This window comes from Gopherus evgoodei, chromosome 2 (genome assembly GCF_007399415.2).
Source record: "Gopherus evgoodei ecotype Sinaloan lineage chromosome 2, rGopEvg1_v1.p, whole genome shotgun sequence".
Taxonomy (NCBI): Eukaryota; Metazoa; Chordata; order Testudines; family Testudinidae; genus Gopherus; species Gopherus evgoodei.
Genome location: NC_044323.1, coordinates 184257486 through 184282330, shown reverse-complemented (window position 1 = coordinate 184282330; position 24845 = coordinate 184257486). Strand labels below are relative to the sequence as shown.

Genomic DNA, 24845 nt, shown 5'->3' with positions numbered 1-24845 from the left:
CGGCCACTTTAAGATTATAAACTGAGCCTGCCCAATGACCATCCTCGGGGTGGTAGTGAGGAAGTCCTCAAACCTCTGACAATTCTAAGGATTGTCCCAAGTTTTCATTGCTTTATTCCCTCCTCCACTCTCCAAGTCCTGCAATGCAGACATTGTCCTTCCAGCTGAAGAGATCTGGACCTATCCAGGTTAGAGGGTTTTTTTGGCTCTCTGGGTAACACACACAGGTGGGACAAATGGATGCAGTAGAAGGAATCCAGACCAATAGATGTTCTAGCCTGACATTCATATAATTCTTTGTTCTCTCTGAAATAAAACATCACCTTGAAATGCAGAATACATTGAAGAAGAATAAGTTGCTAGACAGTCTCTGACATCAGCCCCTGCCTGGGGCTGTAGCCCTTGGGCTTCGGCTTTGGTCCCCCTGCCTGGGGTGAGAGGGCTTGGGCCTTAGCCCCCTCACCCGGGGCGGGTTCAGGCTTTGGTCCCCCCTCCTGTGGTCGAGTAATAATTTTTGTTGTCAGAAGGGGGTCGCAGTACAATGAAGTTTGATAATCCCTGAAACAGACACAGAAACAGGCCTTACCAGCTACAGTAGGTGCACTCCTTATGTGCTCTAACTTCACAGCGTTGGATTCACCAAGTAATCGGTTAGTGCTGGTACAGGAGGGACTCATGCCTACACAGTCTGGATAGTACGCAGAGAGAAAAGGAGCTGCCACACTATCTTTAAGCAAAGGAGGGAGGATGAGCATGGAGTACCACCAATGGTCTGAAACTTCAGCAACTCTCTGGGTGAAGGAGAGAAGGCAGAAGAGAACAAGCCTCAATACTCTGAACCAATTTGTTCAATACTCTGAACCAATACTCAGAACCCCTCAAAACTCAGATCTGAGAGCACTAAAAGCACCAGCCCCAAAGACAGAACAGTTTAAATCACCCAAACATTTTTCTTCCCTTTCTCTCCCTCCTGTGCCTGACTTAGAAAGCCTGAACTGTTGCCACGCGCAGCAGAAATGAAGCTGCCAAGAGCCACAAACACAGCATCCATTTTGCAAGCTAAAAAAGAAAAAAAAAAAGGAGAAATACCTCATCACCTCGTCCAGACTAGGCATTTTTAATAGTTTCTGATTCAAAACAGCTGAATTTAGCTGTCTTAAGAGGCTTATGGCAATACATAATTGATCAGTTTCATTTATATTCTTCCCTCCCTGCAACAATGAACCTAGTCTTGCAGATCTATAGTTACAATGCAAAACAAATACATATCAAAAAGCTTAAATATACAGGCAAGGTCACACAAGTGTTAACAAGAATTAACCTAAACAAATTGTGTGGCATAAAGGAACTGTTCATACACTTGCCAACTTCATTTTAATGCAAATGATGTTGTGCAGAGAAACTGCAATGCACTGTCATGCCATTCATAATGGCATCCCAGTCTAACCAAAATATAATGCCACACTTCAAAATAGTCAAACCTTTGTAATAATTAGGAAAAAATAGTTTATGTCTTCACATACTTAGGGAGACGGTTTACGAAACAGGCCACCAGCCTGAAAGAAAATGGAGATCCCCCAAAAAACCCAGGGCATTTTCTGTCCAAATCTGGATGTTAGTGCAGGCAATGTATGCCATTTTTGCCTGATCAGACCCTAGAATCAGGAGTAGACCTAGAATCAGGGCCTCAAGTCAGAGACTATGAGAACCACACGAACATGTATACTAAGAGGGAAGAAAGATTAGAAGGTTGAAGGGTCAGCCCTTCCCCATTATCATAATAGATCCTCTTCCACATGAGGCATATGCAATCTCAGTTCCTGAGACTGAAACGCACACATGCCAAAAGAGGACGCTACAGTTGTGATCTCTGGCTAAGAAAGGGAAAAAATACACCAACCCCATTCCCATGTTTTAATCCCATTTTTACACTATAGAGCAAATGAACAGCCATGTACAGGCAACTCACCAGATCCTCGGGCATGGAACACTGGTCCGAGCCCTCAATCTAAAACAGAAATTTGACTATCTAAAGCCACACAAGAATATTACATAAAAGAAGCAATCAGACTCTGGTACAATTCCTTTCAACTTAAAAATGTATTTTAAAAAAACAGTGCTTTATTTTAATCTTTCATAGCACAGATAATTACCATATGGCAGTATTTTGGTTTTTTTTTAACAGTACATATTAAAAAATACTAAAAAGCCAAACACCGCAGATAAAGTTCCTGGCTGATTGAACTGAATGGCCTTGGCTATCTAATGATCTCACATTAACATATACCTAGCTGGGGGACTGAGTGGAAATGGAAAGGCGTTTCGGCTTACACTGCATTTCAGTGCTCAGCAATCCAGGTACTTGCCTCTTCACATATGCATGTATCTGCGGCATTGTACAAACATTCAATAAAATCATTTCCTGTGCATACACAGTATACTACTTTCATATGCATACTAAAGGCTCTTGTACTCAATGAGAAATATGTCAATAGCAAGTTAATTGATTGTTTGAATAGCAATTTCAGAGATATCTAAAAGTGTCTTAGCAGGTGAAAAAAGTGTTTCATGTTAACATTCCACAAAACAAAACAAAACAAAAAAACAGCCAGATGTAATTTTATCAGATATTCCAGGAAGATTTTCATGAGTAAATTATCTTGATCAAAGAATTAAAGGGTGAACTACTGGCCCCACTGACATCAGTAATGCCAGAATTTCACCTTAAATGTCTGAAAGCAGACTCGCAACAAAAGTCCTTCCTCAACAATAATGCTAGTACTGCTAGTAAGATACTACAATGACTTTTAGGAGTTTACTATCTTCCTCTTAAATCTGAATCCTTTCATTTCAGTTGTCCAGTACAGATGCACATTAAAAAACTAAAAAAAAAAAAAAGAGCCACTGGACATTTCAGATGTTTTGACTAGTTAAAAAAAAAAAAAAAAAAAAAAACAAAAAACACAAACCAAAAAAGGATATTGGAAAGGCACACACATTTTGGAAGCAGCGACTTTCATGGAGACTGATCTCTTAGCATTTTGAAGCTTGATTTTACAACTAATTACATGGGCATTTCTACAAATGATGTTTTGGATATTGCACTTTCATCACTCTCCTGAGGGAAACATTTAAATTGCTGTAGAATACAAACTATACAGCTCTTAAGATATTCAACTCATCATTCTAACAAATATAAATGTTAAAAGAAAAAAATAAGCATAGTTAATGACTATAATGAAAGAACCACCTTAACTGCAGCTTAAGTAGGGGCAAACAGTGTTCCTGTTACCTTAGTAGAATTGTTCAGTTTCATACCACATCGGTACGTTTTTGCTATTTGCGATGTCAGCTGGATTTCCTTTGTCAGCTGACGCCATTTCCCACACTCTGGTTTTGTGCACTGCACCTAGAAGTGAAAAACAAACATATTTTAACTTGAGCTTGATCTATAATCCGAGTCAATTACATGATGCAACAAACACCAGCAAAGGAACGTAATAGGAAATCTATTTTGGGACCATAACTAATGGGTAGGTAAGAAGGAAGATGCAAGGGAGTTCTTAAATACATTATTCACATAAAGTGAAATTCATCCTCATGCAGAGAATCAGTACAAGAGTTATGCAGAGTTTAAGCCTACTTACTCCCTATGTGTTTATGCAGATGGCAAGGACAAGGCCTATGAGTCACCTAAGACCACAGGGTGTAAATAAGACTTAAGCTGTGCATAGACTTTCTGCTGGTGTTCTGCATGAGGATGAATTTCACTGATAGGACTTAATTCTATGATGTATTGAGCACACAATTCCCACTTATTTCATTGGGGTTTGAAAGTAAGCAGTATGTCTCAGGATTAAATCTATATTGTCCATTGCTTCCTGACCTCTCCCTTCCATTCCACCCCCCTCCAATGAAGGTATACTCCCTTCCCATTCGTTTTACTCACCCTCTGTTCCCTTATGGCAGGTTTTCTCCCTCTCTCTCCGTTTTCCCTAGTGTTACCATCCTCTTCGCCATCACCACCTGCCCACTCCGGACATCTGCTTCCATCTGAACTACATCCTAAATGCTTCCTGCTGCCTCAATAATTAGACTAAGAAACAGAGTATTGCACAGAGAGCACTTAGCCAAGGATTGCAAAAGATTTCTGACAATGGAGAAACTGATCAGGATTATTATCCGGAGTCTGCCTTATCCCGCCTTCCTAATACCAGAAATCCCCCTAGAGTCCCAGAGCAAAACTTGCTACTTGATCTTTAAACACACACACACCACTATATTCCTTACCCAGTAAGGAAGCTGTTGATCAGCCATGAAAGCTTTAGGACTGGGCTCACTTTTACCATTACTGGTCCAAATCCTTTTCCAAGCAGTGTATTTCTCATAACCATCTTTATGACTAAGAAGAAAGTTAAAGTAAATGGCAAGCAGTTAGCAAGTGGGCTGGTCCAGTCTATTTTAAAGAACAATACTCATTCCAAAAAATCATGTTTAAAAAGAGAGAGACAAACACACACAAGGCTGAGGATAGCACTCTTTAAAGAAGCAAATGTGATAGCAATCAGGGAAGTGTGTAGGCCTACATTTCCTTTCGATAATAAATACAAGGGCTAATATGCAACGTCGAGGTGAACTACAGCTCAGCACATAACTGCCATGTTAGTCTTTCTAGTCAGTAAACTTCAAGCATCAAATTATTTCACTGATTTGGGATACTTTGAATCTGAAAGGCACTTTGTAAAACCAAATTCCTACCACTCATCTAGATTTACTCCAAGTGTATTTCCTTAAGTTAAAATTGGACTTGCTTATAATTAGGCTTGGCAGAATTCAAATCTATTATTTTATTTTTATTTTTTTTTTGTAATTTTGACAGATAATATCAATGTTTATTAAGTACTTTTTTCTACTTTTATTAGTTTAAATTTTCACAGTTGTGGGAAATTATAGGAGGGCCAGACAATAATTAATTAATGACAGCAGATACTGAGATTCAAAAAAGTTAAAGCTTTATAACTTGACGATTTGTGTTTTAACAGCTCATGTCAAAATATACAAAGTAAATATTCTTTAAATCAAACTCTAACAAGTTCTCAAGCAGCATGTGTCTTACTTAGCCTATCTGTAAATTTTGATGCTCATTGACGGAAACAATTTTTCATCGATTTGTGTGTGTATAGTGAAATTGACATTTACTAACATTTACCAATAAAAATCTAATTCTTCAAAGACTACAATGTACCTTTAAAAATAAGGACATTTTTGAGTTATTTTCCAAAAGAACAGCTCACAACTCATTACTTGTTGATTCTATTCTGTTAATTTACACTCTTTTCAAAAAGCCCTGAACACTTTTTTAACAAGTCACAGAAGAACCGACATGCAGCTCAGATTGCCACTCTTTGGTTGATGGAAGGCCCACACATCAGCTGCAGTTTGTGCAACTTACACTCAGCAGTCTCTAAGTCTCACTTCAAAATAAAGTCAGTAGAGAGGAGAAAGTTTAAAATATTTGTTTCAGTAAATGAGACTTCACATTTTTAATATCCAGTCAATCTCTCCAGGACCTCTGTAAACAAGACATGGTCTCAGTAAGTATACCTGCGATAATAGTGATCAAAACACTCATTGCAGAAATGTTCCCCACAAGAGAGATGATACCATCTAGATGTGTAGCCATTTTTAGCACACCTACAACACAAGAAAACATGTACACTGCATTATGACACTTAAAAAAAAAATCCCATGGACTTTGCTTCATTTTAAAATTTAAAGAAATGTTAAGGTCAGGGCATGGGAGAAGAGAGTTTGATGCTCCATTGTTTCTCCACTATTTGTACAGTGCTTTGCAGAATGAGCACTGGCCTCTACGCACTACAGTAACTAAAGTAGGAATAATAAAAATAATTAAAAAATAATTTTAACTGCATCAAAGATCTCATATTTCATCACGAGCAATACAAGAAGCAAAGGTGGCAAAATGTATGTCATGTACTGCTCTGAGATTGCAGCAGCTTCTCTTCACTATGGTCAATTGGGCGTGCCCTGAGCCAGATCTCAGAGGAGGTTGCGGGATATTGATAATTATGACTCTTATTTATACTGTGTCAACACACATTTACCTACACACAGGAAAACACAGTCCCAGCCTCAAAGAGCTTATAAATATTAAAAAAAAAAAAGCAAAGCATGGGACATTTTCTTCTCAAATTCATAGGTTGATTAAACCATAAATATAGAACAACTTGCTGCTAGGTCTAGGTATATGAAATATCTATTGTCCAATTATTTTCAATTATATAAAATTACTGACTTGGTTGCTATTTTAACCGAAAACAAAAATCTATATAAATTACACATTGCAAGTGTTCATTCTCTTTTATTGTCACATATTTATAAGGATTACATTCATTAGACAAAGCAATTAATCCTGAATGCCTTATTCAAGCAACAAACCCAATAAAGTCAATTAAATATTCCTCTAAAATTAAAATTATGTGCTGGCAAAGCACAATGGTGCCTGAGCGGGCTAGCCATGAAATGACCTAATTTCCAATAAATGATCATATGGAAGAATTTTTAAAAAATAACACCAACACAATAAGACTTAAAAATGATTAAAATGTCTTAATTGCCTGCTGAATACCAACATTTAAAATCACTTCCCATGGTTTCCTGGGTATCAAAAGTCCCATATGCCATGTATTCAGTTGCCAAAACTTCCAGCTTTCCTATGACAACTTTTATAATGCAGAAATTCCCTCTCAATATAAAAAGATGCAATGCATACACAGTTTAAAACTTGGAGGCAGCATAAAATAATTGTATATCATAGCCAAATTAAAAGCACAACATTAGACTGAGAGGGGACATTGCCACATACATTTAGAGTAACATGCTGCATATTATAAGCCTTGCCGATACAGTAATGCTTTACTTCGCATATCTCTAAATTCAGAATGTTAAAATAAAAAAGTACTCATATAAAAGCTGAACAGGAAGTTAGTCCTGAGTGAAAACAGGATGTTATAATGCAAATAGTTTTTAAGGCTTCAGAGCCAATCTTGCAGACTCACCATATTAACGAGAGATTAGAGAACACTACAACAATACAGAAGTAGTAGAGGATAGTATATGATGGTTTCATTTTGTGTTTTGAGGGAAGCTCTTCTGTGTATGTTTCATAAATATGCCTTTAATTTCACAAAAACAAAATTTGTGCCAGGGAACAGTGCATTGAGAAACGTTATTGGCAATACACTGCAAAAAGTCAGCTGTAAGAGATGACATTTGCGATGATTCACTAGCACTACAACCAGCATTACACTAGTACCTCTCACTTTTGCCTGTAGATTTAAGAGATTTTGTCAAAAACATAGGTATGTAAATACAGAAAGACAAACCTTTCAGCAGCACTTGCAAAGCAAACTGGACATGTTGCAGTGCACCCTGCTTTTTCACATTTTCTATATTTCTTCTCTGATGCATCATCATCATCCTCTGCCGCTTCAGCCGCCTTCTTCTTCACCTAACAAAGAATAGTTAGAATTGAACTCTCATGGGATCTGTCACTGGAAATGACAATGGCACTGAATTTTCTACAGTGCAGCACCCAAAGATTCCTTTGTTTCATAATTCAGAGCACGGCAAGGAATGGCTAAAATAATATAAATCAGATCTTTGGAATCCATAGCAGCATGGGACAACTTGACAACTGTCAAGGAAGGTCACTTTTAAAGATCCAATAATCTTAGCAACGTCCATTTAAGTGAAAGGCTTCTTGATTTAGTCTTTTAACTGACACCCTTAAAGAATTGATAAAGCAAGGCTTCCAGTTTAAAATTAATATTTACATTCTTTTGGATCCCAGTGTTGTAGCACCATCACTCCAATCTCTCATTAAAATTCTTTTATTGCATGAAGCCAATCAATGTTAATATACATTAATAAAGATAGTGTCATCGGCTCCTAAAATTTATAAATTAATTTTTAAAACAACAAAACTCCAATACAGAACCATCCTCCTGGTCACTCTGGGCATTGTGTGTCCAATTTATATGGTCTGTCTAGGCCTCAATCCTGCCACCTTCTCTGTATGGATGTACTCCAAAGACCCACTGACTTTATTTTCAAAATACAGCCAGCAATTATTCAAACAGCTTTACTACAAGTGGATGAATTCAAAATGGTCTGACGCACCCCCTCCTACCCTCCCCCATGGAGGTGGAGCCCATTGCAACATCAGGGCCTTTGCCTAAATTACACCTTTATCTTGTCCAATACTTTATAAGTGCCCCCTTCCTGTCTTTTTCTGGAGTTGTAAAATGTTCTCACCTTCTCTTTGGACACTTCCAAATACTTCTCCTCTGTTTGTGGTAACTGGGTGTAACCCTTTCAGGCAGTACAGCGGAGTCCTTTTATAATAAATGTTAAAGAAATACATACTCCAATAATCAATTATATGTAGTTTTAAATATATAATTTTTAACACTTACGTACCTGTCTCCCAGAACTCCTCAAAGGAAGGTTATCTGGAGACTGGTCCAAAGAGGATGACTTCTTTTTTGTCCGTATCCTTCCAGTTGACATTGTCTTATAGGATCTGCAAAATGAAGTCAGAAGATTGTTAAGTAACATTACAAAATGTTTGCGAGAGTGAACTAATTTGATATTACATGAACATTCACATTACCACCACCACGTTCGTCAGAGCTAGTCAGTCAAGCTAAATTCAGTCATATGCATTAATGAAAAAAGAAAAAAAAAACGTGGGTGGGCAGAAAAGAGGAACAGTAAACTAAGCTCAATGTGAACGTGTAAGAGCAGATCCTCAAACAGCGTAAATCAGCAGAGGGGTGGTCTTACTTAGGCATTACTTAATCCTACTTCATCACAGGGGGATCGACTAGATGATCTGTTGAGGTCCCTTCCAGCCCTTCATTTCTATAGCTGTATTGATTTCATTGGACGTAAGCTGATTTGCACCACCTGAAGACTTAGCTGATAATTATAGTTCAAAAAGTGAATAAGCATAAGCTCATAATGCAAGCCTTATATTGTTACTCTCAGTGACACTGGTACTACCTATTGATTTATGGGGAGGGCTGAGGAATTTGGATTACATAGCAACTTTTAACAATGTATTTGAACTCTTATTTAATTTAAAATCAAAGAAAAATTAAACGTATTCCAAGATTTGCACACCTTCCTATAAATGTACTTGTTTATTTACAGTCTAGACAATTGTAGTTGCATTGTAATTATATGTAGTTATGATACTTCATAATTTACCAGTAAATGTATTGTAGCATACATTATAAAAATAATAGTTGTGGAAGTACAGAAAGAACTGACAGGGATTTGTAGGGGATCTTCATGCATGACAGTCTCTGTTAGCAAGAGTTAGACTAGCTGTAACCCTAATAAGGCGAGATTTGTAAAAGCAAAAATTGTGTAAGGCAAGTAAAAAAGAACTGTGTGAGAAGTTGTTTTTCGACCTTGTATAAATAATACAATATAGACTGGCATCTGTTAAGTGAGAAAAACAAGATATCAGGATGACCTATGTATAAACAAAATGCAGCTGTTGCTTATTATTGTCTGTAACAAAAGTATAAATGCTTGCTGTAATTGTTTACCTGTTGAGAGACCTGTCTACGAAGTGAAAACCCTATGTCCTAGGGCACTCTCTCCCTGTTGTAGCTGCTAAACAAAATAGAGTATCTAACTTTGCTGCACCCAAACAGAAAGCAAGAACTAAGTTTTTCTCAGACAATTTGGGGGCTCGTCCACGATGGCAACGCCTACAGGGACACAGGCAGCTGCTACAGATCATTCCCCTATGAACCCCATGACGCCACAAGAGAGGTATGAGACCTTTTGAAATCTCTATTGGGGTGTCGAAGGAGGACTATCCGTGGGGCCTTCTGTCCCTGTTGGGCTTACGCCATCTGAACTTATTGACTGTGCAGCAAGATCAGATGCAGAGTGGTATTGGGAAACGGTTTTGCCACCTCCAGCAAGGTTAGGTTGAAGCAGTACTGGGGAACTGCTTGGTTGGCCAACAAGGTTAATGCATAGGGAACTGCATTAGGTATGCACCGGTGCTGAGGGGTTTTTACCGCCTCAAAAGGGGTTGTTATACCGCCTCACAGTATTTAGTCCAGATGTAAAGTACACATGCATCGTGGTATACGAAAATAAAGACCTTGGTGTGCGTGTGTGTGTACACCAGTGTGAGTGACTGTTACTGCAAGATGCCCAAAGTACTCTGCGAAGCAAAAGCTCAGTAACTAGGACTACTCTAACGCAAGCCCAGTAACTAGAGGATTTTAAAAGGTCCGACCCACGGTGGGCTGACTCGGCCTAGCATCGTCCGGCGAGAAAGCTACTTCGGTCTAGGAGCGTGTGAACCCATCTTCCCTTCCCCTTTCCTCTCCGTGTGGGCTACTAACAGTCTGATCATTTCACTGAATGCAATCAAAGTAAGTGGCGCAGTCTCCCTAAAACTAGCCAATGCTCTTTGCTGAAGGAAAATGTAGAAGGGTTGTGACCATCCTCGTTAGCTTCTCCTGTGTAAGTACCCTGTAGAAAAAAATCCTTAGTTTATGTGCCTCTAGCGCAGACAGGGCATCCTCCCTGTGTGTGTGTGTGGAAAATGGGTGGAAAACAGTCTAAACATTCCACTTCACCCCCTAAGAGTACCCTAGCATATTTCATGTATGTATATTATGGTCCAACAACCTGCAGGTATTTAAAGAATTGAAATCTTTACACGTGTAAAAATTCAGCTAAACAATGCCCACTAAAATGTACCTTCAATCTAAATAAAATCATACATCTCAAAAAAGCTTTTAATCATCAAAAAGCCTCTGACATAGTGTGAGCAATTTGTCTATTAAAAAAAGAAAAGAGTTAATTTGAAATTCAGCTTGGCCCAAAGATAGAGAAAGTCGCTCTGCGTTCAAGGTCAAAAATCAACGCAGACCATGCTAAGTACAAAAAAAAAAACTGCTTTCGGCCCCAGCTGGCTATAAAAAAAAATATAAACAAAGGCAATACAAGTTACAAAACTAAAATTACATTTGCAAAGCTTAACTGTCCAATGAAATCCAACAGTGTGCCTTTGTAACCCCAGGGTCACCACTCGAGCTGGGGATAGCCAGGTTGGTTTCTCTGCTAAATCTTGGGGGTCCCACGGGCTCCAAAAGAATCTGGAAGCTACAAAGCACAGGTGGGAACTGCAAGAAGAGAAATCTATATATGCTCTGCAGGAGCTGGTTTCTGCTCACCTTGGATCCAAATCACCCAGGAGCTGGATATTAAACTAATGTGTCCAAAGCACTTCCAACCAGAGCTGCAATAAAGAGAAACCATGATAAGGTCAAGCGACAAACCCTCCCTGGAAATAATCCCTGTTGCACTCTGGAGACCAACCTGCCGACACCTGCTCACCCCTAGCGCGGTGCTCCCACACAGACACTCCCTACTCCCCACAGAAACACTCCTTCTCACGGCCTGCCAGGTAGGAAGGCAGCAGACTCCCAGACACACCTCCCTCCTTACCCTTCCCCCCGCGCCAGATCAAAATCCCAGAGATCCTACCCCCAAAATAACCCTCGGGGAGCCCCAAATCCCCGATCCCAAGAGCGCGCCTAAGCTCCCAGGCGCACAGACCCTCCGCCCAAAGGAAAAGATTCCTTAGGGACCCCCCAGAAGGAAGACCCGCTCGGGGGCTGCCGGGTCCGCTTTGTGCGGCGCTGTCATCACATCCCCGCCCCGGGCGGCCGCAGCACCAGCCGCGCCGCCTTCCCCGGGGAAAGGAGGCAGCTGCCGCGGCCAAGCGCCCGACCCCCTGCCCGGCCAGGGGCACTCACCGCAGGACGCCGCCGCTCCCACCATCCTCCTCCCGGGGCGGCCGCCGCTCACCTCTCACCCCCGCCCGCCGCCGCCGCTTCCGCTCTGCTCGGCGCGTAGCGTGCGGGGCAGGGGGAGGAGACAGCGGGTTCCTCCCCCCGCGGCCAGGCGGGCAGGGCCGGGCCGGCTGAACTCGTCAGACTGGAGGCGGCTTGTCCGGCTGGGGGGTTCCCGGGCCGCGCCCAGGTCAGCGCGGGGCTCACACCCGCTCGCGCCCCAGGAGTCCGGGCGTGGAGCGCTGGGGGCTCGGCCGGGAGAAGGGGGCCGCGGCTTTGGCGCTGGGAAACGGAAAGACGCTGCGGGGGGCGGGGTCCTGCCCCACGGAGCCAGAGGGGGCTGACTGAGCGCCAACAGCTCGGGTCGGACTTCACACGGGGGGCGCTGGTAGCATGTCTGGCTCCGCAGCCTGGCCCCTTACAGAAGAGAGTCTGTGGGGTTCCCTTGGGTGCTCTGCAGCCTCCATCGTCCTGGCACTAGCTGTCCCCTGGCGTGCTCCTGTTCTGCTGTTTAATCCTCAATATACCGACAAGCCACTAAAGCCCTGATCTTGCAAACGCTTGAGCGGCTGCTTTATTTTAGACAGGAGAGTAAATTTCCTGTCCTTGCCGTCCATCACGGCACTGTTTGGGCTTTAAATTAAGCATGAACATGTTTGCAGCATCGGGGACCAGGTGAGGTGTGGAGAAATCGCATTGTTCTAAGGCATTAAAGGAGGCTGGAGTGCTTTAGAGGAGCCAAATTAACTGGTTGTGTAACCTCAGAGTCTCGTAGTGTTGTACAATATACGTTTCTCAGGTCAGTCTCTCTTCCTCCTCCTCCTCCTGTTTTGTTTTATTTTATTTCTGTTCTTTTTTGACTGCTTTATTTCCTTGGATGCTGCCCCCTCCCGGGAAGAAAGTAGGTTAATGAAATTGCTGACTGAAATAAAAATCAAGAAAAATTACTAGTAAATTTCCATTGTGAGATGGTCACTTACTCACATGTGGTATTTTGGATCACTCTTTGGGCAATTAATTATTTAACTTCTTGTTTATAAGATTGCTACAATCCGGAACTACCATTTGCTGTTCAGTTTTTTGTTGTTGGGTTTTTTTAAAAGGAAAAAATCAAAACTGGTTTTTCCTTCTCACTAAAAAGTAATTTAAAAATAGATGTTATTTTTCTCTGAAACCTTATGTTATTAATTTCATGACCTTTGTATATTTTAAGTTTTCAACATTAATATTGCATTAAATATGATTTTGCTTGTTAATTTATTTGGCATATGTCAGCAAGCTATTAAATCTCTGTTTTGAGGAACAGAGCAGGGAAGGAGGACATTGTAGCTGTGCTTTGGAGAGGAAGCTATCAGTGTAAAAGTATCTCCCTCTCTCCCCCCAATGAGAGAAATGGGTGAATGTCCCCTTTTTAATAGTAACCCCCCCATTTAAATAGAGCTGTTTCCTACAGAGCCTTGTCCAGCAAACTGAAATAAAGTACAGTTTGAGAAACTTCTGGGACCACACTTAGAAAAAGGAGAAAAATTGAGAAGAGCAGCCCTGCTATAATGCTTTCTATTCTTTATAATGATTTCCCTAAACCTAATGGTTTCCACATTTCTGAAAGCTGACCTCCCTTTCAGGAAAATGGAAACCATTCTTGACCCTCTTCAGTCCCACCAGCGTTGTGAAAAGACAATTTAAAAATAAGCTGTGGGAATTTATCTTCAGACATTTCAACCAACCCCAATTAAATCCTTGTGTATTTCTTTGGAATCTCATTGCTACTGTGTTATACAGCACATGAATGGAACATAAGGGTAATGCATACAATGGTATGTAAAGATTTGTTTAAGAATATGGAACAAAATTCCTTAAACATCTACCCATGCAGGAATTCTGGATCGTCCCATAGATGATATCTGCTCAAAATAATGTCATCTGAGGTGACAGAAATATTGTCAATAGGTTAGGACCCACATTTAAATTCTGTTAATAAATTAAAGCAAACCTGATATGAATAAAAAAAAATTAATGATCTTTTAAAATGCCAGTGTTTAAAAGTGTTTTTATTCAGACACAATTCCAATTGAAGCTAATAATAGCAATTAATGAAAGTTCTCCCTGACTGCAGGATCAGGACTTCTATGCACTGGTTGGAGAATATATATTTTTACCCTCTACACAGACAGCATAAGTATACAAGACCATGGAAAGCTTTACAGATGTACCAAGAATAAAAGAAAGCTCTGATATTGGGCAACAACAGGACAGAGTAGTAACTGAAGAGGAATGGCTGCAGAAATGGAAAACGAGACAAATTGGATTTCATAAGGAGCAAGGACATCCGTATGTAACTCTTTCTTCTACCTAAGCTGTAATGAATGATAATGGAATAATTTGACTTTCATAAGGCCCGTCATAAAAATGCGGCCTGGGTACAAACATCAAAGTGTTTTGTACTAGCCTTGTTCAGAGCTTCTCTAATTATGGTTGTTTAAGCTGCTATCAAAAGGATAATGGAGAGATGGTAAGATCACCTTGCTTGTCAAACTTTTACATCTTAAATGAGATCTTCAGGCACCGAAACTTATATATGGTGTGTGTTTTCTGATGTGAAACACTTCTACAGTTAAATACAAGAAATAAATAGTGTAGAGTAAATTCAGATGTTTTGTGTTCATTCTGTTTTAAAAATCTAAGGTAGCCCTTTCAGAGGTGGGGAATTCTTTTGCCTGAGCAGTAGGCTGTGCCCATTTATAACGATAATTGAATTTACATTGTTTTGTTTCATTAAATGTCTATTAAAAAGTGGATGTTGTATTGTAAATTAATGGAGACAGTTTGAAACACCACAAGTATAATACACTTGGGGTTGAGTGAAAAGAACAGGAGTACTTGTGGTACCTTAGAGACTAACATTTATTTAAGCATAAGCTTTCATGGGCTACAGCCCACTTCATCGGATGCATGCAGTGGAAAATACAGTAGGAAGATATATATATAGATATATATATAGATATATATATATATGCACAGAGAACATGAAACAATGGGTGTTACCATACACACTCTAACGAGAGCGATCAGTTAAGGTGAGCTATTAATAATCTCTGAAAGTTCAGCCCCCAAGAATGACTATAGTAGAGAGGTTATCAGTAGAAAGAGGACCCCCAAGGTGAATAATAGTCTGCATAGTGCTCTTTCTATAATAATTACTTTTTTTAGCAATCAAACAACAATACACACACTGCAGTCTGTTAAAGGAGAGAGAGACCAATACAAAACACATAGTATTTGCATTACTAACACCATGCCTTGTGGAAAAACCTGAAGTGCTAGTCGTCATCTTCATCCTCACCGCCACCAGTGGTCATCATCCTGGTTTCTCCCCCCCACCCAAGACATGTAGGCCACAATGCAGCTTCTATAATCAGTTGTGCTGATGTCCATTGGGATTCATACATATTTATGATGGTTTTAGGAGCCCCTTTCCTTATTTGACTTTCCATACCTCACTACTTCTGGGGTGTTGCATTTTCCATAAGCTAACTTGTTAGTTCTCCTTATACTCATTAACGTTTACGTCACCTTATCACCATAGTAACAGAAAGTCTTAACATTTCACCCAGGCTGCCAATGGTCATCTTGCAATATCTACTGAGCTGTCATAGACGTTTTTATCCAAACTCAGCACTTCTTTTAAAAAATCAGCGTATCACAAACATAGACACAAGCTCAGCAAGTTTATTTGTAGCTTACTTAGCTCCATTATAAAGGTAAGTTAGCATAACTTATCCTAAAGCCTAATTTGGCTAAACTAAATATTTTACAGCCAAAGGCCTGTAGGCCTTATGTTTACATCATTAATTAATAGTTGTATTTATAGGCTATAAAGGTGAAATATCTTATACCTTTTATCCTCAGCAATGCTGGCTTTTCAGCTATGAACATGAAACAATTCCAATATTAAATAGTTATTTCTTTTTCTTCTGCAGGATTTTAAGGAAGTATCTGGATGTTCTTCTTAATGGCAGGAATGGACTCAGGATATTTTTTCCACTTTGTGGCAAAGCAGTAGAAATGAAATGGTAAAAAAACAGCCCTTAGGAGTAGAAATCTTCTAAGTTATTTTTCTTGGAAAACATACTATCCTGCCTACATATCTGTAAATAAGTGAATATAATAGTTATTCCTCTATTTTCACTATAAAATATGGTTCCTTTGCTTTTACACGCTCACTAGAGATTTTAAAAGAGGGCAGCATTTAATTCTTCCAGGTTTTCCAGTGATGAAGAATAGTAACAAACATTCTGCAAACATTCATGTAGGAAAAATAACAGCTGTATAAAAATTTAATGTCTACAAAAGCAGTTAGGTTACAAAAGAGTAAACTGTTTAAGATTTTTGGTATGGTAAGTTAATTGAGAGCTAGAAAAGTTTGCCAGGCACCTATTATCCAAATAGGGAGAGTGGGCACCAATGAGCTTCAAGGAAAATGACTTGTTAAGAAGCCCAGCACCTTATATCCTGGCTGCTAGGAAGTGGGAGGATGCCGGGATTCCTACCAGAGTATGTACTATCTTCTGATTAGTAGATGTTTGTTTAACTTTAAACTTTTCAATCTCTGGGGACTAGGAGGGAGGAGAAGCTCTGTCTTTGCTTACTTCCATCACACCCTTCTCCCCATTCCGCCCCCCCCCCCAAAAAAAAAAAAGATTGGGAGAGGGGAGTGTCTCTGCTACTACTCTGTACCAAGGTAGCCTCTTGGTTAGTAGCAGTGTGAAAAGAATGTGATTTTTATCAGTTTAACTGTTGCACAGAGTTCTGCGCAGTGAACCTGACCAGTGTGTTGTTAATTTCATTTTGCTTTTGTTTGGCAAAGCCAGGCAGCAGCATAGGTCTTGAGCTATATATCTTGAGACGCAAGAGAACAGTATAGTAGTAGTAATGTGTAAAGTGTAGTAATGCTGAGTCATTCAGGCATGCAGCAGAAGATTGCTCTTTATCTAAAAACTCATGTCAAGTATTAATATGGATCATGGTTACTAGAGATTTCACTTCTATCACTTGGCTTGGGTTGGCATCCATCTTCAGTTCAAATTTGGAAAATTTTCTTCATAACCATGAAATGAAAGCCTAAGTGTTTGAGAAAGTGATGGTCTAGCTCCTCATGCTTGCCAGAGGAAGTTTTTTACTGTTCAACAGCGTCTGAGGTTTTCAAACCTTGATGTTGTAATAACTTTAACAGAATGTGAAATCTCTATCAAACACTTTATCCACTGGGTGACTGAATCCTTCAGTCATCCACCCTGGGAGGGAAGTATTATTATTGGTCATTGTAGGGCCCCCATATTTTCCATTAATATAGTAAAAATAAATAACCAATTGCACGTAAAGCTTATCAAGTTCACATGAAGTGCATTCCTTAGTTCATATCAAGATCTACTCAATTAACCATGTAAAATTGCATTAAAATCAGGTACTGTGTTTTTTCCAATAAAGCGTGAAAACTCCAAGATTAAAAATACCTAGATAACACCTATCTGACAAGAGCCTGGATTCTGAAAAAACTGCTATAATAAACCACTGTTCTGTAGGAGAAGACACATGTACCAAAGCCCCTCTTGAGGTAGAGAATGGAGGAGTATAAATCAAATTTATGCAATAAGAACTATGAATCACAAGTAAACATGAAAACTTTTGTTGCTGTGCGTAGGTTAGGTGACATGGGACACTATGTAGTTGGTGTGGAACTCAGCGAATGTGCACTGAAGGAATTTTTCACAGAACACGATCTTTCTTATTCTGAAGAAACAATCCCAGGGATTTCTGGAGCCAAAGTTTTTAAGGTTTGTTTTGTGCTTGCATAGTCAAATATTTTTGTATACTTAATGATGCATTTCAGGGGTAGCTAAGCAGGCCAAACCATTCTTTAGCCATTTAGAGCTTCTTTGCCTTGACTTTCAGCTTTCATCTGTTTTAAAGAGGATTCAGAGAGAGAAGCATTGAAGTTAAATTTTATATTGGGTAATTATTCTCAAGCTGTTATTTAGTTTGGCCCTCATTCAGCAAGACATTTAAGTGCCTAACTTTAAACACATTGAAGTCAATGGGACAACTCACATGCTTAAAATTAGACACTTGCTTAAATGCCCTAATGAATCAGTAGTATGCAGTGGTGGTGTAGCCATGTTGGTCCCAGGAGATTAGAGAGAGATGGGAGGTAATATCTTTTAGTGGACTAACTTCGTGGATATTGAGGTAATATCTTTTAGTGGACCAACTTCTGTTGTTGAGAAAGACAAGCTTTCGAGCTACTCAGAGCTCTTTTTCAGGTCTGGGAAAGGTACTCCCAGGTATGGCTACACTTGAAACTTCAAAGCGCTGCTGCGCGAGTGTGGTCGCCGCGCCACTGCACGTACTCCACATCCTCTACGGGTGTAGCTTGCAGCACTGGGAGCCGTGTTTACATTGAGGCTTTACAGTGCTGTATCTTGCAGTGCTCAGGGAAGTGTTTTTTCACACCCCTGAGCTAGAAAGTTGCAGCGCTGTAAAGTGCCAGTGTAGCCATGGCCCCAGTGTCACAGCTAAATACAAGATCAAATAGATAGATTAGCATAAGTAGTTAGCACATCATCTAAGGGACCAGTCAAGGTGAAGTGGCCTGTTAACACACCTGTAGTGGTAGGACAAAAAGGAGGGTTAGTGATTACAGATTGTTGTAACAAGCCATAAATCTAGTGTCTTTAGTAAAAGATATTACCTCACCCACCTTTTCTCTCTCTTGGAACATTTAAGCCCATGCCACATGACAGCGGTGAAGCAGCAGTCACAGGGCCTTGAGATACATCAATAAAGGAAAAAGTGAAAGAACATTCCTACTAATTCCTCCCCTACTTAGGTTTTTTATTTTAAAATATATCTATATTAAAATATGTAGTTCACTAAAAGCTGTTTCCCTGCTTTTCATTGTAGAGTACCTCTGGGAACATTTCTCTGTACTGTTGCAGTATCTATGATTTGTCCAGGTAGGAATGAACAGCATTTCTTGACAATCACATTTTTAACAAATATTGTTAGGTTATGTGTTGTCTGAACTAGCCAAAAACATTTGAGAAGTACAGACCAAATTATAAGAAGCACTGAGCATCTGCAACTCTGACTGTTGTCTGTCACAGGCTAACATCTCCAGGTTGCCCCTTAGGGGTGAGAGCAGGCACCTTGCTTACATTCTGTGTTCTACAGACAGCTACAACCCTGTGGTCTGTTTCTGGGTACAGAGTACAGCCCTGCAGCTGTGCCTTGTATGAATCTACCCCCTTTCAAGGGCTATAAAGCAGTCCATACAAAAGGAAAATACTTCCTTGATCCCTCCTCCCCCTTCATTGTGCAAGAGAGAAGGAAGTAATCTCTCAAGCCTTACAGGCATCCTTGGTTCCTTAATGCAAGTAAAGGTTAGGGCTTACTCATGATGGAATTGTAATAAAGATAACCAGCCCAGGCCATCTGCTTCTCCAGAGGGCTTGGCAGGCAGCATATGAAAGCCACAGTGAGTGCTACAGGACTCCCAGTCTGGGAGCTCTGAACCCTGGCTCTGCTTGCCACCTCTACTGCACTGATTTCCTCCCTTTTAAGGGCCTGCCTCTAGGCCTGACCCACCTGTTATAACCTTATTCCCAGATCTGGACCTTAGCGTCCAAAATATGGGGGTTAGCATGAAAACCTCCAAGCTTAGCTACCAGCTTGGACCTGGTACTTGCTGCCACCACCCAAAAAATTAGAGTGTTTTGGGGCACTCTGGTCCCACTGAAAAACCTTCCCTGGGGACCCCAAGACCCAAATCCCTTGAGTCTCACAACAGAGGGAAATAATCCTTTTTCCCTCCCCCCTCTCCAGGTGCTCCTGGAGAGATACACAGACACAAGCTCTGTGAATCCAAACAGAGTGACTCCCCCTCTCCCTTCCCGGTCCTGGAACAAAAGGACTTTCCTATTCCCCCAGAGGGAATGCAAAATCAGGCTAGCCACTTCAACACACACAGATCTCCCCTGATTTCTTCCTCCCACCAATTCCCTGGTGAGTACAGACTCAATTTCCCTGAAGTAAAGAAAAACTCCAACAGGTCTTAAAAGAAAGCTTTATATAAAAAAGAAAGAAAAAATACAAATGGTCTCTCTGTATTAAGGTGATACAATACAGGGCTAATTGCTTAAAAGAATATTGAATAAACAGCCTTATTCAAAAAGAATACAAATCAAAGCACTCCAGCACTTATATTCATGCAAATACCAAAGAAAAGAAACCATATAACTTACTCTGTGATCTCTTTGTCCTTACACTTAGAAACAGAAGATTAGAAAACAGAACTACTTCTCCAAAGCTCAGAGAAAGCAGGCAGCCAGAAAACAAAGACCTCAGACACACAATTCCCTCCACCCAAAGTTGAAAAAATCCGGTTTCCTGATTGGTCCTCTGGTCAGGTGCTTTAGGTGAAAGAGACATTAACCCTTAGCTATCTGTTTATGACACCACCTCACAGGTGTGAGAGGTTGGGGCTGATTGTGACCATAGGATTTCCTTAACTTTGCCCTGTCAGTGGGAGTGGGGCATGTCATCTGCCCTACCATGCTATTGTGTGGGAGATGCAGTTATTCAGCATCTCTCAGAATCAAGCCCTGCCTGCTCGCTACTGACTGGGCTCAGTCCCTGATAATGCTGAATGCACTCAGTACCCAGAACAGTCAATGGGCCAGATTTACCAGTCTATTAAGGGTGCTTTGCACCTGATTTCTTGCTCAGAACTGCCAGATCCAGCCAGTGGAGGCTTTCCTTCGTGCCAGTGAATTATTGGGTCATACAAAGCCACCTATGCCACTTTCCAGACTCTAGCATAGGGAGAGATACAAAGGAATCTTAAAACCACCTTCCTTGCCTCTGATCATGTGCTGAATACAGTTCAGTCAGATCAGAAAATCTGTCCAATAGGGAGTTAAGAGCACTCAGCATCTGTAGGATAGTCCAGTCTTGCAGTTCTTGTTTAGATTAAACTCCCTCTAGGCTTGGTTAGTTTTATCTCAATATGAACCACAGGAGCAGGCTGTTAATATGAACAGTATTGACCCATAGCTTTACAGAACTATTAGAAAAATCAATCATTTATCTTTGTAAATGATAAGCGTGTTAGAGCTAGTAGAGAGAAGGCATCATTTATAGACTTGGAGACTGGAATGTGGTGTTGACTCTAAGATATTTTATATTTTGGGTAAAATATCCGAAGTTATTAACATAACAGATGGTCACTAAACCTTTTGCTGACTTAGCTGATTCTCTTTTGTTTGTGTAATTAAGCTGGCCTTGCAAGAATGAAAGTTTTAATATAAAAAAAAATCTCTGTTCCTTCCAAAGTGACAACGTAGAAAAAGATTTAGGCAATGTTGCTGCTTGCACAACAGGCACCTTTAAAACCTTTTAGCTATCATTGTATGCGCAGCCAGGAAATGTTCAAGCTTATTGTCAGCAATTTTTTAAAAGGTTAATGATTTTTAAATATGGTTGTAAGTAACATGGCAAAATGTATAACCTCCATCATACCAATATGGAATTATATTTCAAAGTAAAACAAAATATGTAACACGTTAGCAGTGCTGTCAGTGGGACTCACTAGACCAAGGAGTTAGGAGATGTGGTCTGTTATCGATGGAGGACAAAATAAACTGGAGTCACATGCATGTGTTGTGAACTTTTCTCTACATTCCTGTTTTGTTTTGCTTTTTAATAAGACGCTCTTATGCAATGTTCTAAAAGAGTGGTGAAAGTGTGAACATCTTTCTGTCAATACAACTGGAAGACTCCTTTGAGTATAGAAATGCATCAATACTATTGTGGCTTCTGTCCACACACAATATGGGTAATACTCAGTTAGTAACTCTGGCAGTTAAACTTATTTCACGCTTGCCTCAGCTGGCCTGTGATCAGTTACTTTTGTTCTAAATTCAGAACATAATTTGGGCAGGGGAACCTAGATGTGTTCATGCCCTGTGTCAGAATGAGACAATTCAGACTTTTTTTTGCTAGTTAATGAGTAACAGGAATTATTACTCTTTGCAGGAATGCTGTGTTGTATCTAAAGCAGTTAAACTAAGCAATGAATTGTGGCTCATAACAATGCTGAGTGCTATAATCTGTATACTTACTAAACACACCCATGGGGCCTAGTCCCAAGCTCTGATTCAGGCAAATACTGCCTTAAATCAATGGGATTTTTGCTTAAGCGTAATCTTCAGTATTGGGTCTAAAGACAATATTTAAACCAGGGATGGCCCAGGTATCACATCTGGCCTTCCACATCATTTTATTTGGCCCATCACAGGACAGCTTAGGGCAGGAGATCTAGCAGAGACAAGGGCAGGAAGAGGGCAAGGCATCACTGAGGAGGGTTCCATAACATAACATTGGGGCAAGAACAGTGGGCTGAAGCGAGGCGCTAGGCCCAGCCCTGTGGGACGGAAGCATCCTCTGCCAGGGTGAGTGGAGGGCAGGCTCGCTCTCCAACCCACCCTCGTGGGGCCTCTCACCACACAGGGACAGGACCCTACCTCACAACCACCCGAACCCTTGTGTCACATGCCTCCAGAAACAGGGCCTGACCTGACTCTTCTCACCCATCTTCCCCCTCCCCACTTCACAGCTCCCAGAGGCGGCGCAGGACACGACACACACACCTGTGTCACATACCCCATCTTCCCAAAGGGTTTTAGTGGTTTTTATGGCCTTCTACTGCCTTAAAGTTGCCCATCCCTGATATAAATGATTGTTTTATTTATTATCATTTGTATTACAGTAGTGCCTAGAATTCGCAACCAAGATCAGGGCCCTTGCACAGCTAGGTGCTGTACAAACACAGTGGGAAACAGCACCTGCCCCAAAAGTTTACTGTTTAAGAGACAGTACAGTGAAGATGTGGGAGGAAAAACAGAAGCACAGGGAGGTGAAGTGGCTTCCTCAAAACCATACCGCAGGCCAGTGGCAAAGATGGAAATGGAACCCAAATCTCATTAATCCAAATCTAGGATTGTGTTCACGAGACTGTCTCCTTCCCCCATCCCCAACTTAAATTGGTGGCTCATAAATATCATGTCTTGGTTGTGAGATGTTCTATTTAAAAGCCAATTGTAAGTGCATGTAGAAGGCAAAGTGGTGTGATCTCCTCTCCTTGCAGACCTTTAAAAGAAAACAAGCTTTTAAAATGTTTCATGTGTCGTTGCATCAGACAGAGAAATACAGGACACGGTTACAGATCAGAAGCCAAAAACTTGATGATGACATTGCGATTAAAACAACAACAGAAGAAACTGTGATTTTTGGAGTTGGTGGACTCTGAAATGAAGCCCAGTATCAGGTGGAAAGTGCTGCACAATTTCAGGACACCACATATTTTTGTTTTAAGGCAAATTTATTTTAAACTCTTCTTTGGAATTATGTCACTTACTTCATTGTTACACAGCACACTAAATCACAGTTTTCATATTTATCTGAAGGAAAACTTACCTCATGTCACCCTGCTAATTCCCACCGGCAACTAATGAGGACAGTTCTCTTTAGCAGTAGACTTTATCAAACTGAATTTGGCTGCCAATGCCACAACAGCCAACACAACTAGGGACAAAATTAGTCCTGATCAATTTGTTGGATTAAAGCAAGCAGCACCGAGTCTTCGCTTTTCTCAAGTGAAAAGATACCTCGGAATAAACCTCTGGGGCATATGTTTGGGTCTTGATTCTGAGTTGCAAGTCAGCCAGGGGTGAAAGTAACTTAAAGGACTTACTGGTACTCCGGAGTCCTTATGAGGGGCGGTGCCTCAACTGAAAGAGGCGTGGCCTTTAAATCCCTAGACTCTTTAAATCACCCCCGGGAACCCCAGAGCTAGGGGTGATTTAAAGGGCTTGGGGCTCCAGCTGCCTTACCGCAGCGCAGCCCCAGGCACTTTAAATCATCATCGGAGCCTGGGGGCTCCCAGCTGCCACCCCAGGCTCTGGTGGAGCTTTAAAGGACCCTGGGCTCAACTGCAGATGCAGCAGCCCGGAGCCCCATGCTCTTTAAATCACCACTGGAGCCCCAGTGCTCCTACCCTAGGAGTCCAGCAACCGGACTCTGGTGGTGATTTAAAAGGCCCTGGAGGTAGCAGCAGTGGGAGCCCTTTAAATCCTTCAAAAGCCACCAGCTGGGCAGGATTTTTTTAGTTCCTTCTCGGTTGCATGAAACTAGTCCCTAGATTGCTGGGGAGGACCCAAACACCTATGAAACATTTAAAGATTTTCACTCAAAAACCATCCCTACAGCTATTGAGAGCAAACACCTTGCACTTTCTGGAGTTCTGAAATTTCCTATATTTCAAATTGCCTTGTGGTGCCCTGCCAACCGGTCCCCCTGCCCCGCCGTGCCTCCAACAGCGCCCTGCCAATCGGCCCCCCTGCCCCGCACCTCCAACAGTGCCCCGCCAGCCAGTCACCCCTGTCCCGCCGCACCTCCAACAGCGTCCCGCCAGGCGGTCACCCCTGCCCCGCGCCCCCAGCAGCGTCCCGCCAGCTGGTCACACCTGCCCCGCGCCCCCAGCAGTGCCCCGCCAGGCAGTCACCCCTGCCCCATGCCTCCAGCAGCGCCCCGCCAGCCGGTCCCCCTGCCCAACCCTTTAAATAGCTGCCAGGGCCCTGCTGCCGCCTCCTCCGGGATCTGGCAGCAGGGCTTGGGGATGATTTAAAGGGCTGGGGCTCCAGCCACTCGTGGAGAGCTGCAGGGGGCATAGGGTAGGAGGACCAGCTGCTGGGGCGCTGCTGGGGCCGCGGGGCAGGGGGATCGGCTGGTGGGGCGCTACTGGAGGCGTGGGGCAGGGGGACTGGCTGGCGGGGCGCTGCTGTGGGTGCGAGGTAGGGGGTACCAGCTGGTGGG

General features: G+C 41.5%; 2 protein-coding genes across 6 annotated transcripts in view; one reads left to right on the top strand and one right to left on the bottom strand.

Moving 5' to 3' along the window:
- Window positions 1-11953, bottom strand: part of KDM1B (lysine demethylase 1B) — a 44762-nt gene extending 32809 nt beyond the window's left edge. Inside the window, exons 1-9 of the mRNA XM_030552505.1 lie at window positions 11880-11953; window positions 11295-11359; window positions 8503-8605; window positions 7407-7531; window positions 5605-5694; window positions 4291-4402; window positions 3293-3409; window positions 1970-2008; window positions 587-791 (exon numbers count right to left, since the gene is read on the bottom strand). Coding sequence (XP_030408365.1) covers window positions 587-791; window positions 1970-2008; window positions 3293-3409; window positions 4291-4402; window positions 5605-5694; window positions 7407-7531; window positions 8503-8592 — 778 coding nt within the window. The 5' untranslated portion in view covers window positions 8593-8605; window positions 11295-11359; window positions 11880-11953. The remainder of the gene's footprint in view (window positions 1-586; window positions 792-1969; window positions 2009-3292; window positions 3410-4290; window positions 4403-5604; window positions 5695-7406; window positions 7532-8502; window positions 8606-11294; window positions 11360-11879) is intronic.
- TPMT (thiopurine S-methyltransferase) overlaps window positions 1-24845 on the top strand; it is a 33565-nt gene that overhangs the window by 3902 nt on the left and 4818 nt on the right. For 2 of the 5 annotated variants that reach the window (XM_030552511.1, XM_030552507.1), the window contains exons 1-5: window positions 12122-12714; window positions 14032-14246; window positions 15896-15988; window positions 17617-17749; window positions 18876-18928. In XM_030552511.1, coding sequence (XP_030408371.1) covers window positions 14107-14246; window positions 15896-15988; window positions 17617-17749; window positions 18876-18928 — 419 coding nt within the window. In that variant the 5' untranslated portion in view covers window positions 12122-12714; window positions 14032-14106. The other 3 variants (XM_030552508.1, XM_030552509.1, XM_030552510.1) reach the window with 3 other exon arrangements.